Source organism: Ceratotherium simum, chromosome 14, assembly GCF_057802395.1.
Source record: "Ceratotherium simum simum isolate JZ-2026a chromosome 14, ASM5780239v1, whole genome shotgun sequence".
Lineage (NCBI taxonomy): Eukaryota > Metazoa > Chordata > Mammalia > Perissodactyla > Rhinocerotidae > Ceratotherium > Ceratotherium simum.
Window position 1 is genome coordinate 22,737,609 of NC_141913.1, and position 15,589 is coordinate 22,753,197.

The 15,589-nt window shown below is 35.3% G+C and overlaps 1 protein-coding gene across 4 annotated transcripts in view; it reads right to left on the reverse strand.

Moving 5' to 3' along the window:
* TRAPPC8 (trafficking protein particle complex subunit 8) overlaps positions 1-15,589 on the reverse strand; it is an 87,648-nt gene that overhangs the window by 16,028 nt on the left and 56,031 nt on the right. For all 4 annotated transcript variants that reach the window (XM_087439108.1, XM_014781314.2, XM_087439107.1 and 1 more), the window contains exons 20-25: positions 7,828-8,270; positions 6,050-6,197; positions 4,260-4,356; positions 2,702-2,770; positions 2,553-2,611; positions 485-658 (exon numbers count right to left, since the gene is read on the reverse strand). In XM_087439108.1, coding sequence (XP_087295234.1) covers positions 485-658; positions 2,553-2,611; positions 2,702-2,770; positions 4,260-4,356; positions 6,050-6,197; positions 7,828-8,270 — 990 coding nt within the window. The remainder of the gene's footprint in view (positions 1-484; positions 659-2,552; positions 2,612-2,701; positions 2,771-4,259; positions 4,357-6,049; positions 6,198-7,827; positions 8,271-15,589) is intronic.

Sequence of the window (15,589 nt, forward strand, 5' to 3'; positions counted from 1 at the left end):
ATGAAATATGTCATTATTAAAAATATACTACAGCAAAAAATAAAGAAAGGTAAAAATAAAACAAAGAAGAGGGGCAAATGGAATAAATGAAATATGAATAGAAACAAATTAGTGGCTGTTGGAGCCTAAGTTAATAGGTACCTAGAGGTTCATGGCGCAATTTTTCCTTTTGCAGTGTTTGAAAATGTCCATAAAGAGTTTAATAATACCTGCTTTCATAGAGTTTATCACATCTACAAAATTCTCAGTACCACTTAGAAGTAATAGTAACACAGAAGAAAAGCATCTAATTTGAACAAATTCTTTCATTAAACAAACAAAAAAAAGTCATTATGGAACTGTTAAAAAGGTTATAAAACAATTTTAATATTGAAACTGGAAAATTTAAGCAGAAAAAATGTAAACAGCAGCTTACATTTGTTCTTCAGCTTAAGAATCAAATATCTGTAAGTAGGCTTGCTAAAAATAATTTAATAACACATACCTTCCATAATACAACAATATTCAAATCCACCTCACTGCACTTCTGAATTAATCTCACAGCATCCTCTGCTGACTGTTTTTCTGTATGCCCAGATGGCTGGGCTTGTGGTGTCTTCAATTCAGAGGATAAACTTCGATAAAAGAAGTCTGCACATGGGCTTGCTGAACTTACTATCTGTTAAAAGAAAATCACTTGTCTACATAAATGTTTTCAATTAAATATACCCTGCCAAAATTTATATATATATAACTTATATATACCCAAAAGGTTTATTCAAGAATTTTTTGTCAATTTGGTTGAATATAGGAAGGCCACTCTAAGACTTGAATACCTAAAATATTTGGTACAAATTACCCTGAATCTTTAACCTTAAAGCTCAAAATCATTCATCTACACTGCCATGACATCAGCTTTTGACCTTTCAGGTATCCAGAGAGAATAAATGAGTATCTCTAAGAAAATGAATAAAAAATAAATTGTTGACAAAAAAGTATTATTATTTTTACTATTAAAATAATCTAAGTATTTCTCAACATCCAATGAAAGAGAATGCAAAAGGAGTTTCAGCTTTATCAGCTAATATCAGTTATTAACTTGCCTTTTATACTTAAAGGGAGAAAACATGAGGAAAGAATTTTAAACAGACTCAGAACTGTAAGATTTCCCTTAACTAATGGAATACTGTGTTTCATAGTAAAATCTCTACACTTACGATTTCCTGCATTATAGGCTACATTATGTAGATGTTAAGCTTCACGTTAACTATTAAATATTAATAAATATACACATATTCCCCCTGAGAAGTGAAGTTTTTCTGGTAAACCATTGTCCACATAGTTTTCTCATTAATCTGTAATGCTTGATAAGTTCTATTTACTTAACCAGATTCATCAAAAGGGAAAATGTCTTTGTTTCTGCCTTCTTCAGTGCTCCTATACAAAATTAACAACAAATACAATAAAAATTACAAGCTTAATATAATTTAAGCGTCCTGATGATGTTTATAGGGGTTTTAAATATTAAAAAGACATAAAACAAATAACTGAAGTCTTGAAAGCTAAATTCAACCATTCAGGAAGCACACTATCTCCAAAAGTCAACTTGTTTTGGAATTACTGGGCTTTTGGTGCCCTGAGATATTTCTAATAGCTGCTTCGTCAAATGGCCAAAAGACAGTCACAAACAGTGGGTCTGATGAAGGCAAATGAGAAGAGAAATACAAAAGTATAAAGATGTTTGGAAATTATCAAGAAGAACACAAAGAAGAAATAATACCAGTAACAGCACACAACTACATGGAATTTTACATCCTTGGTCCAGTATTTTTCAAAGCAGGCCCCCAGATCACCTCTTCAATTACGTGCAGGGTTGGATGAAAATGCATATTCCCAAACTCCACTCAAGGCTTAGCAAACCAGAGCTTTAGAGGTGAAGAAGCAAAGCTTCGTTTTTACAAAATTCTCTAGGTCAGAAATAGGGTCTGAAGACTGATAACCTCAACATCACCTAGGAGCTTTAGCAATTTAGAATCTCAGGTCCCACTCAGTCCTACTGATTGAGAATCTGCATTTTAACAAGCTCCCCAGGTGTCTAATATGCATATTTTTGAAAGTTTGAAAACCACTGCTCTAGGTGATTCTTATATATAATTAAGTTGGGAGTATCATTTACATAATACATTTAAAACCACAAAAGAGGTTATTATTTGGGTCTCAGAATCATACGATATACCAAAATCCAGAAGATTATCATCTGTATGTTCCACTGTGATCATTTTCCCTAAGTTCCCTCATATAATCCTGTTTCTTGTTTTAATCCCAAAGATTATACTTATTTCATGGATACTCTCAAAAGAAAGTTAATTTTAAATAACTAATTAAAATGGTATAGTCCATATACCATTTTTGGCTTGCTTTGGAGCATGAAGGCAAGTCGCAAAACCCAACAAAGTTGACATGTACACACGCCAAAGAATCTGGGGATTACCAAAGCAATAGTTTTGCCAAAATAGTCAGATATTCCAGAATTGTGACTTTATAATCACACGCTATTGTGCTTATTTGCATACCTGTTCATTTCCAAAGATGATATCTGCAAAGGTATATTTTTCTGAGGACTGTGTGGCAACTAAAAAACAGGGGAAAACAAACTAATCATATCATTGGCATGAAATATAAAGTGACCATTTAAGAAAGTGTGAAAGTAAAATGAATTTACCTTCTTTTTCTTTACATCGTATTGCCTTGAAGCAAAACTTTCCCTTCTCCCTACTGGCAAGTTTGGCATCTATGAAGAAAAGAGAAAATTTCAAAGATCTTTCTCAGCATATGACATAGTAAAATCTAATTCATTATTCAGATTTCCTCAGTCAAACTGGAAAATAATTCATAATTATAAATAATGTTTTAATGAAAAAACATCTTTGCTTTCATCTCAATGATGCAAATCTCAGTCAGCTCTTAAAAAGGATAAAATTCAATTTTCTTGAAACACACACATATATATATGAAATTACAGATAAAGTCTGAAAGATCAGAACTTGGGGGCCAGGGAGCCCACAAGGCCACTACTCTACCATTTCTTCATTTCCTTTCAGTATTTTTTCATATGTTTGATTACGTCAATATTATACACACACGCTTTGTTTGCTATGATGCATTTTCCCACAATTGCAGACACTTTTTAAATGCTACTATATTTTAATGACCACAAAATAATCTGAGTTGTAGCTTAATTTACATTAAAGCTACACTGAATTTTTCCCTATTAAACATAATCTTGCAATAAATTCCTCTAAATAGATGGATTTTCCCATATTTTGAATTAATTCCTTTGCATAAATTCCAAAAATAAGGATTACTGTGAGGCCAAGGGTTTAAATATTTTTATATCTTTTGAAATATATTGTACAATTCTTTCCAGAAACAGCAAATACCATTTTGCCAGCTTCACTCCACTCTTACAAGCACTAGGCACTCTGATATTACTGGCAGGATGATAAACTGATAGAAATATTCTGAAAAATAATTTGTCAAAATGCATCACAAGTGTGCATTCTTTTGTTTGAATGTTATACAGGTGTGGAAATATACAGAAAAGCCAGTCACGATACAGGTATGGTTATACACAGAAAAACCAAAGGAAACAAAATGGCAAAGGAAACAAAGAGAAACTTCCATATTCTAGTCTGTATGTTTCTGTACTGTTTGGAATTTTGAAAGTGATCAATATTTAGGCATAGATTTTACAAGTGAATAAAAAAAAGAAAAAGAAGAAAATGCAAATAGGAAGGATGTGGAATACGAAGATGGGAAAGAATGGATTAAGATAGGTAATTTGATGTACAGTCACGTAAACTAATGAAAGCACAATTTATTTTATTTTATTCATTTTATTTTTTGTGTGTGTGAGGAAGACTAGCCCTGAGCTAACATCTGATGCCAATCCTTCTCTTTTTTTGCTGAGGAAGATTGGTCCTAGGCTAACATCCTGCCTATCTTCCTCTACTTTATATGGAACGCCACCACAACATGGCTTGACAAGCAGTGCATCGGTCTGCGCCCAGGATCCGAACCTGTGAATCCCAGGCCGCCGAAGCGGAGCACGAGCACTTAACTGCTAAGCCACCAGGCTGGCTCCATGAAAGCACAATTTAATGCTTAAAAGAATAAGAAAGGCACCAATAATCTTACAATATTCTGGTACTAATCTGAAAAAAAAAAATCAAGCAATAAAGATATAAGAATTTATTATGAAGAGCAAAAAAGGCACAAACCTTTGTTTTCAGAGAGATTTACAGATTTCTGTAACTTCCAGTGTTTGCTACTACTTGATACTTGTACTATATGGAATTCCTTAACACCTGCTTCACTCTATCAAAAAGAAATAAAAGAGTCATTCAGGATTTAGGAGCACTAACTTGGAATATTCTAATGCGAACAATATTCAGACATTGTTACTAAACTCAATACTGATTAACATAAGATGAAATTTTTATTTTGAAATAAATCAACAATATACATCTCAGAAAGTTTAAGTTATCTAAATCTCTCTTTAAACATTCTTAAAACAGAGAAGTCAACATATTATCCGGGCCGGCCCCGTGGCTTGGTGGTTAAGTGAGCGCGCTCCACTGCTGGCGACCCGGGTTCGGATCCCGGGCTCGCACCGACGCGCTGCTTCTCCGGCCATGCTGAGGCCGCGTCCCACATACAGCAACTAGAAGGATGTGCAGCTGTGACACACAACTATCTACTGGGGCTTTGGGGGGAAAAATAAATAAATAAAATCTTTAAAAAAAAAAAAAAAAAAAAACATATTATCCAAGAAATATAATGCACTCCGTGGCAAATTTTAAAATACTGACAAGGCATTCAGTTATTATAATCTATCATAATGAGTTACTAGTAGTATTTAATAGATCAAAAATTATTTGATGTCAAGTTTTAATCAAAATTATAGTATTTTCTTTTTATTTCTTCTGATCTCTCTGAGATATTCATTCTCATTAAGGCCAAGAACAACAAAAAACAGAATTCCAACATATAGCCAATGCACATAAAGTTACTTAAATTGTACATAATTTTTTATTCTCCTGAATTAGAGCTAATTTGAAATTATTAAAATTTTCTTACTCTTACAAATATTGGTTTTTTTTAAAGATCACCAAAGTATCAGCACACTGACCCTAAATATCCTAAAAAGAAGTGATTTTACAAATTTAAGAAGCTAAAAGATAAAGACATTACAGAATTAATAAGTAACATTTCAAATAGGTATCTGAACTGAATAAATCTGAAGCTAAGATCCTATTTTAATCATGATATCACTTCTTCAAGAATACTCACTTTGATATTTAAGAGCATACAAACAGGAGAGGCAAAATGTTTGAAATGCTCTATATAAAGGAAATGATAATGTCAGAAATGTATAAGTGAAGGGTTATCAAGTTAATACTGAATGTGAAAGCCTAACTGAACTTCATAAATTTAATTACTTCAATAGATTCTCAATGTTGAGACTGGAAAGACTTTTATGAGATCTTTGAGTTGAATTACTGGCAATATAGAGCTATATATCATATGAATATGTACCATATTTATGCCACTAGATCCTTTTATTTGAAGAGGGACTGAGGGATAAAATTACAAAGCTAATGGAGAATTAAGATGTTTTCAGGGGCCGGCCCCGTGGCATAGCGGTTAAGTCCGCGCGCTCCATGGCTGGCGGCCCGGGTTTGGATCCCGGGTGCACACCAACGCACTGCTTGTCAGACCATGCTGTGGCGGCGTCCCACATAAAGTGGAGGAAGATCAGCACGGATGTTAGCTCAGGGCCAGTCTTCCTCAGCAAAAAGAGGAGGATTGGCATGGATGTTAGCTCAGGGCTGATCTCCCTCACAAAAAAAAAAAAGGAAAAAAAAGATGTTTTCATATTCCATTCTATATGAATATTCCTAAATACCTAGTTTATGCTGTCTTGTGAAGAAAAAAAAATCCACTACTAAAAACAAAGGATACACTTCAAATATAATTAAAAACAAAATTTAGTTATAAACCAACTTACAGTATTGGTATTTTCCACATCCACAAAGACTAGCATATTGCCTCCTCTGCCCTCCTCATCTTCAAGAGAATTACTTCTGCAGACAGTGGCTCGTACATTCAAAGATCGGCTGGTACAAATTACTGCAGTGTGTCTTAATATTCTGTGACTAAAGAAGTAAAAACACGCAAATTTAATCTAAGAACCTCTCCCTGTGTTATGACTCTCTAATTCCAAATAAAGCTTTCAAAATCTGATCATTCTCAGGACCATTTATACTCTAAAAGAACAGATGAATACAATAAAGTAAAATTATCTAGTTAGTCTAACTTTAGTTCAATCCTTTCTTCTCAATTTGAAAGGAAACTATTAGTCTCCCTGACTCTAGGCATTTTCCCTGCTCATCAAACTCATCTGTATAACACATGAAAATAATCTTCATATAGTCATGTCCTGATTATGCCTCTTCTCTGACAGTAGATCCAAAGTTACTGAATACCTACCAAGTAAACACCAAACTTTCACCTGGCATTCAAGGCTCTCCACAGAAGAGCTTTACAATTCAATGTTTATTCCCCTTTACTTCTTTTATGTATGTTTTACACTGTGGCCAAACTAACTACTTTCAGTTTATATTCCCTAACTTGTAAATCTTCATTCATATATAGCTACTCCCTGGAATACCCACTACTCTCTGGCCTATCCCCCTTGACATCCAAATTCTGAAATCTTTACTTTCCTTGGAGGTTCATTTCACCACTACTACATTCCACAAAGCCTTCCCTGATTGCCTTGGCCCGAGTACTCTCCATCATCTTCTTAAGGAAAATTAGCATTTATTGAGGACCAAAAAATATTATAGGTCCTGTGCTTACAAATATTATATCATTTTGTCCTCACAGTAAGTCTGACAAGGTATCTTAAATATTCCAATAAATTTTAAAATGTAGCACAATCATTCCTAGTTAATTTTATAAAAATGATAATGGCATTATCACAAATAAAATACTCGGTCATGTAATACATAGGCTATAGATCCTTGTGTGAGTCAGTTATGACTGATTTCTTCAGTGATCCGCATTTTAACACCACCCTAATCATCTTTTCTACAAACACATAGATTCTAGGGGGCAGGGGAGGGCACCAGGGAAAAGTAAAAGTAAAACAAAATAATTTTCTTTAAGGATGACTGTAGGCAGGTTGTCTTCACATACAAACGACATCCTGTTTTAATACATGGTACCTGTGAATTTCACTATTATGTGATGACTTTGGCCACAATACTTAGTTGCATTAAAGAATCATGAAGTTTATAGATAGAAGCACTAAAAAGATTAACATGGCTTAATTTTTTCCACTTTTGGCTACTTAGAACTTACAGTTAGATTAGGGACAACCTCAGATATAAACATCATACATAATTGGGAGGGGATAATATCTTAATAAGCAATGATATATGTCAACAAATATCAAAATGTTTATTTGAGGGGCCAGGCCGGCGGCACAAGCGGTTAAGTGCGCACGCTCCGATGCAGCAGCCCGGGGTTCGCCAGTTCGGATCCTGGGTGTGCACCAACACATGGCTTGTAGAGCCATGCTGTGGCGGCGTCCCATATAAAGTAGAAGAAGTATGGGCATGGATGTTAGCTCAGGGCCAATCTTCCTCAGCAAAAACAGGAAGATTGGCATCAGATGTTAGCTCAGTGCTGATCTTCCTCACACACACAAAAAGTTTATTTGAATTTGTGCACATATATTAAACACAGAGGTTAAATCAAAAAAAGTTTTATTATACTCACCGTATTTTAGGCTGCTTCTTAACACTTTCATAGTAAAACAAAAAATTAATTTCATGGACGCCTTCTTCATCTGGCCCACGTAACCACATTGGCAGCTGGACTGAAGCTCCAGGGAGAAGAACAGTGTCAGGAAGGGGAACAGGAATCACCTCTGGCTGACTTCCTATGCCAATGCCAAAGTCTACAGAAGAAGCTGATGATATGAGTGCTGTACACACAGAGGTAGAATCTGTCACAACAGTCTTGTAAGCACTACAGTTCTCAGAAGCTGAGGGACTCAGTGGTGTTAGAACAGCTGTGTTACCACCAAAAGTAAAGAACTCTGGACGTTTAGAAACAACCTTCAATCCAGTAAGAGGACATTTGCTGACATTGACAAATTCTACATATGCTTTTCGGATTTCTCCACAGAGGAGCCCTGTAGGAAAATGTATAAAGAACACCTGCATTGGAGGGAAAAAATATTATTATATTGTCTGTTAAAAATTCTGAAGCTCTAATAAACAACAATTTAAGATGCTGTATTTCTTTACTACAGGTTTGTAAGCATTTTATTAATTCTCTTTGCTATCTCCCTGAGGATGTGGGAATTAACAACTCCTTAAAAAAGATAATGAGACAGAAACCCATGTTACTCTAACGGATTTCAGAGTTAAGAATTAAAGGCAAAATGTCAATAACAAGAGGGCTATCAGCACCTTTCACAACTGTGTAGATATCGACAAGAGGTTAGAAGTAATTTAACTTGGCTATACAAATTAAATAATTATCAGTCAAAAAGCCCTTATTACTGTCAACTTAAAAAGCAGGTCAACTATTTATTTACACATCATTAAAATGAAAAGACACACCCATAGGTCTTAAAAGGTAAGAACATACAGATCCATGATTCCATACCCATAATTTTAAAACCCAAAAAGCTCCAAACATCCTCAGGGTTTTAGTAAGCAACATGGGAGCAAAATCTGATTTGACTAACGGAGGCTTTTTATAACTTTTCCCATTTAGTGTGATATTCATATGGTTCACTCAAGCAATATTAATGTGTTTGATTACCAGGTGCTGCAAAACTCAACAGGGGTTACATAAACTTTAGATATAAACACACACATATATACGCACAAACAATTTCTAAAAATTTTTTTTTTAAAAATTGGCTTCCAACACACATCTGGCCTCAGGATTTCAGATAAGGGATTGTGGACCTGTACTAAAGAGGTAGAAATATGGGCTAACAAAATCATCCAGTAAGTTATTTGCATTTCAAAGATATTCAAGTGTAAATATCATAAGTACACTGACAGTATCTACGAAAGGAAGAATATAAAGGTAACAAGTATGAGGAAAAATGTTCAAATAAAGTTACAGCTGGCAATCCCAAAGGAGTTACAAAAATCCAGTGGAAATACCTGTCTTTTAATCTAAGTTTGAATGGGACTTCATTATGGCTATATTCTTAAGGAATCAGATAAAATTTGGGGACATCAGAAGCTTTAAAAATGGATATGAGAAAACAAATGTAGAAATCCAAAAGATAGATTAAGAAGATAGAAAAAAATAAACTAGGCATAGTATTATACTGAAGACACTGATTATGTACTGATTAGCCAGCTGAACAGCCAGCTGCATGAGTAACAAGTGAAATAGAGTACCGTGAGGACACTAAAATACAGACACCTGGATACCATCAAGAAGGCTACAGCGTTGGTAAAATGGGAAGGGTGATGGAATAAGTAAAAGACCAAGGATACACCACGTGTAGGATACTGTGTAATGTATCTTCAGAGTAAAGATTTTACTAAATATACTATGTTGACTCTTCAAGGAGAACCAGTATATCTAGCCTTTAATTCAAATGCATAGTTGCTAAAAGTCCTTTTAAACAGTTGATGTTTGTGACAGCTTCAAATTCAAATGGAAAATAAGACCAAGAACCAAGAATCTCAATTCTATTAATTTTTCCTAAAGATATATGTGATACGTATATGCATCATGCATAAAAATGATATGCTTAAGGTTACTCATTGCGGCTTTAGCTGTAACACAGCAAATGTCTGGACACAAATCAATTGTCTATCACACAAGTCTGGTTGAATAAACTATGATACATATACACAACATAGTGTCTATGCAGTGGAAACCTGAAGGGGACTGCTGTTCTCTCTGCTTTTCTGTTAAAATTTTTCCTAACAAAAAGTAAAAAAATAAATGAAAAAAAAGTTTTGGAGTGATACCGTTTTCTCCAAAAGAACCTAAGAACAAAATATGTCTAATCCACAATTTCTAATAAATAGCTCAGTACACTATACACATGACAGTACACAAATGACACTTTTATTTTTATCTTTTCTCAATGAGCTTCAGTAATTTTCATCCTCACTCTTGTTTTGATAACTATACATTATAAGAGATTATTGTATCAGACATTGTAGATTGGTAACTTCTTTCATTACTCCCTTAACCACTTAAAATTCTATAAAACATGGCTGTCATAAGATATTAGGAATAGGAATATGCTATGAATTTATTTTACCAATATTAATGTCTACCAGTGTTCATCCTAACATAATAGAAGTTCTCTTAAATGACTCCCATCATACCATGTTTGATGGATTAACCAACTTCTCTACTATCTTAACAGAAAATACTAAGTGATGTTTACGGAACTGAACATTAGTGGCTTTCGGCTTTCTACTATGCCCAACTTCTTATCAAGAGTCACTATTTGTTCCCAAACTCGTTTAAATTAACTGTTATGTAAACTATTTCCATCTATATCTGAAAGTATAGCTTTTATCTGTAAATAAAATCTAGACCTATATTGTACTTAGACTACTTGACAATTTTCTTTTTTTTTTAATTTTTTGTTGATTGCAGTAACATTGGTTTATAACATTGTATAAATTTCAGGTGTACATCATTATACTTCTATTTCTGCATATATTACATCATGTTCACCACTCAAATACTAATTGCAACCCATCACCACACACGTGCTGAATGATCCCTTTCGCCCTCCTCCCTCCCCCCTTCCCCTCTGGTAACCACCAATCCAATCTCTGTCTCTATGTGTTTGTTTATTGTTGTTATTATCTACTACTTAACGAAGGAAATCATACGGTATTTGACCTTCTCCCTCTGACTTATTTCACTTTGCATAATACCCTCAATGTCCATCCATGTTGTCACAAATGGCTGGATTTCATCGTTTCTTATGGCTGAGTAGTATTCCATTGTGTATATATACCACATCTTGTTTATCCATTCGTCCCCTGATGGACACTTAGGTTGCTTCCAAGTCTTGGCTATTGTGAATAATGCTGCCATGAACACAGGAGTGCATGTACCTTTACACAATGGTGTTTTCAAGTTCTTTGGATAAATACCCAGCAGTGGAATAGCTGGATCATATGGTAGTTCTATCCTTGATTTTTTGAGGAATCTCCATACTGTTTTCCAGAGTGGCTGCACCAGTTTGCACTCCCACCAGGAGTGTATGAGAGTTCCCTTCTCTCCACAACCTCTCCAACACTTGTTTCCTGTCTTGTTAATTATAGCCATTCTGAGGGCCGGCCCCGTGGCTTAGCGGTTAAGTGCGTGCGCTCCGCTGCCGGCGGCCCGGGTTCGGATCCCGGGTGCGCACCGAGGCACCACTCCTCCAGCCATGCTGAGGCCGCGTCCCACATACAGCAACTAGAAGGATGTGCAGCTATGACAGACAACTATGTACTGGGGCTTTGGGGGAAAAATAAATAAATAAAATCTTTAAAAAAAAAAAAAAAAAAAATTATAGCCATTCTGATGGGCGTGAGGTGATATCTCATTGTAGTTTTGATGTGCATTTCCCTGATAGTTAGTGATTTTGAACATCTTTTCATGTATCTGTTGGCCATCTGTATATCTTCTTTGGAGAAATGTCTGTTCAGGTCTTTTGCCCATTTTTTAATTGGGTTGGTAGTTTTTTTGTTGTTGAGATGCATGAGTTCTTTATATATTTTGGAGATTAAACCCTTATCAGGGGGCCGGCACCGTGGCTTAGCGGTTAAGTGCGCGAGCTCCACTGCTGGCAGTCCGGGTTTGGATCCCGGGTGCGCACCAACGCACCGCTTCTCCGGCCATGCTGAGGCCGCGTCCCACATACAGCAACTAGAAGGATAGAAGGATGTGCAGCTGTGACATACAACTATCTACTGGGGCTTTGGGGGAGATAAAAATAAATAAATAAAATTATAAAAAAAAAAAACAAAACCCTTATCAGATGTATGGTTTGCAAATATCTTCTCCCAATTGTTAGGCTGTCTTTTCGTTTTGTTGATGGTTTCCTTTGCTGTGCAGAAGCTTTTTAGTTTGATGCAGTTCCATTTGTTTATTTTTTCTATTGTTTCTCTTGCCCGGTCAGACACAGTGCTTGAAAATATGTTGCTAAGACCGATGTCGAAGAGTGTACTGCCTGTGTTTTCTTCTAGAAGTCTCATAGTTTCAGGTCTTACATTCAAGTCTTTAATCCATTTGGAGTTAATTTTTGTGTATGGTGTAAGGTAAGGGTCTACTTTCATTTTTTTGCATACGGCTATCCAGTTTTCCCAACACCCTTTGTTGAAGAGACTTTCTTTTCTCCATTGTATGTTCTTGGCTCCTCCGTCAAAGATTAGCTGCCCATAGATGTGTGGGTTTATTTCTGGGCTTTCGATTCTATTCCATTGATCTGTGTGTCTGTTTTTGTGCCAGTACCATGCTGTTTTGGTTACTATAGCTTTGTAGTATATTTTGAAATCAGGGAGTGTGATATCTCCAGCTTTTTTCTTTTTTCTCAGGATCCTTTAGCTATTCGGGGTCTTTTGTTGTTCCATATAAATTTTAGGATTCTTTGTTCTATTTCTGTGAAAAACGTTGTGGGAACTTTGATAGGGATTGCACTGAATCTATAGATTGCTTTAGGAAGTATGGACATCTTAACTATGTTAATTCTTCCAATTCAAGAGCATGGAATATCTTTCCATTTCTGTGTGTCTTCTTCAATTTCTTTCAGCAATGTTTTATAGTTTTCCGTGTACAGATCTTTCACCTCTTTGGTTAAGTTTATTCCTAGGTATTTTATTCTTTTTGTTGCAATTGTAAATGGGATAGTATTCTTAATTTCTCTTTCTGCTACTTTGTTGTTAGTGCATAGAAATGCAACTGATTTTTGTATGTTGATTTTGTATCCTGCAACTTTACCGTATTCCTTTATTACTTCTAAAAGTTTTCTGGTGGATTCTTTAGGGTTTTCTATATATAAAATCATGTCATCTGCAAATAGTGACAGTTTCACTTCTTCCTTTCCAATTTGGATCCCTTTTCTTTCTTTCTCTTGCCTGATTGCTCTGGCTAAGACTTCCAGTACTATGTTAAATAGGAGTGGTGACAGTGGGCATCCTTGTCTGGTTCCTGTTCTTAGAGGGATAGCTTTCAGTTTTTCACCATTGAGGATGATATTAGCTGTAGGTTTGTCATATATGGCCTTTATTATGTTGAGGTACTTTCCTTCTATCCCCATTTTATTCAGAGTTTTTATCATAAATGGATGCTGTATCTTGTCAAATGCTTTCCCTGCATCTGTTGAGATAATCATGTGATTTTTATTCTTCATTTTATTAATGTGGTGTATTACGTTGATTGATTTGCGAATGTTGCACCATCCCTGCATACCTGGAATAAATCCCACTTGATCATGGTGTATAATCTTTTTAACATATTGTTGTATGTGATTTGCTAGTATTTTGTTGAAGATTTTTTCATTGATGTTCATCAGTGATACTGGCCTGTAATTTTCTTTTTTTGTGTTGTCCTTGTCTGGTTTTGGTATCAGGGTAATGTCAGCTTCGTAGAATGAGTTAGGGAGTTTCCCCCGCTCCTCAATTTTTTGGAAGAGTTTGAAAAGGACAAGTATTAATTCTTCTTTGAATGTTTGGTAGAATTCACCAGGGAAGCCGTCTGGTCCTGGACGTTTATTTTTGGGGAGGTTTGTGATTGCTGTTTCGATCTCCTTACTGGTGACTGGTCTATTCAAATTCTCTACTTTTTCTTCATCCAGTTTTGGAAGGTTGTATGATTCTAAGAATTTATCCATTTCTTCCAGATTGTCGAATTGGTTGGCATATAGCTTTTCACAGTATTCTCTTATAATCTTTTGTATTTCTGAGGTGTCTTTATCTGTAAATAAAATCTAGACCTATATTGTACTTAGACTACTTGACAATTTTCTTTAGATTCTCACTCAAAAGTTTCCAAAACTGGAAACTTAAAATGACAACTTATGAATGTGGTTGAGTGCATGAAAAACAAAAACGAGACTCGCATTAGCAAACCCATACCAACACAAAGAACTCATGGAAAAGCCCTCTGACCTAAATTCATCCTCCTAAAACAGGGAATAAATGTACATTTGTATGTTTTAAATTAAAGTAAAATGTTTAGGATATGGATCTATTGTGTTTTTTGTTATTCACTTTTCAAGCTTTTTTGTTTAATCAACCAAACACCAGTTATTATCATTATATAGAATAAGAGGTCTTCTGCTCTACAATACCCTCTTCAAGAACTGCATCTATAACAACACAATTAAAAAAAAAAAACACTATGGTATGCAAGAAGCAAAGTACAGAACTAAGAATATCAAAAACAAGATGAATGTAAATTTAAAGACTGTTCAGTTAAACAAAATTTAAAGTTAAACATCATCGGGTTCAACTTTCCTCATTTTATAAGTGAAGAAATTTGCCAAGGTCAGATAACTAGAGATGCAGCTTAGACAGAAGCCTAAAGTAAAGCTGGATCCCTAACGATATATGACCTGAGAAGCACTGCACTCAAAAACCACTCATAGGGCCGGCCCCGTGGCTTAGCGGTTAAGTGCTCGCGCTCCGCTGCTGGCAGCCGGGGTTCAGATCCCGGGCGTGCACCGATGCACCACTTGTCAGGCCATGCTGAGGCCACGTCCCCCATACAGCAACTAGAAGGATGTGCAGCTATGACATGCAGCTATCTACTGGGGCTTTGGGGGAAAAAATAAATAAATAAAATAATAATAATAAAATTATAAAAAAAGAAACACTTATACATTTAACAATCTTAATAAGTGAAGAACATTTAAATGATATGGTATAATGAAAATTATAAGCTAGTAGAATCCAGGAAAACTGAGTACTTTGGTGTCCTCTACTGATTTATCTCAACAACTTTAACCAGAGGGGTCAGAATCTTCCCTTTTGCAATTAAGCTCTAGCAAATTCTTACATATATAATTCCAAGCAAAATGTCTATTAGGTAGTGACTTCTAAACTACAATGGTGAATAGCCTTAAAATAATGTTGGGATCCCAACTCATTTTAATCCATCTTCGGCCTTAGAACTCCTAGCTACAGCAATGCAATCCTAATAAAAGTCCAATGCATCATTGTGGGAACTTGACACATTTGGACAAAAATGGTATAAATATAAGAAAAAAGAAAAAAAATTAAAAATTATGAGAACTTGGCTTGCCAGATTAAAAAAAGATGATAAAGCAAGAGTATGGTATTGACACACAAAGAGATGAGGAAATATTATCAAGCAGAATAGGTATCACCCAGAAAAAAAAAACAGGTATGGGTGCTTTCAGGATATTAGTATATTAGAAAGATGGCATAATGAGTTGCCAATATTCAATTAATGGTAACTGCGACTAGAAACAATTAAGAGTTGGATCTCTAGGGCCGGCCCTGTGGCTTGGTGGTTAAGTGCG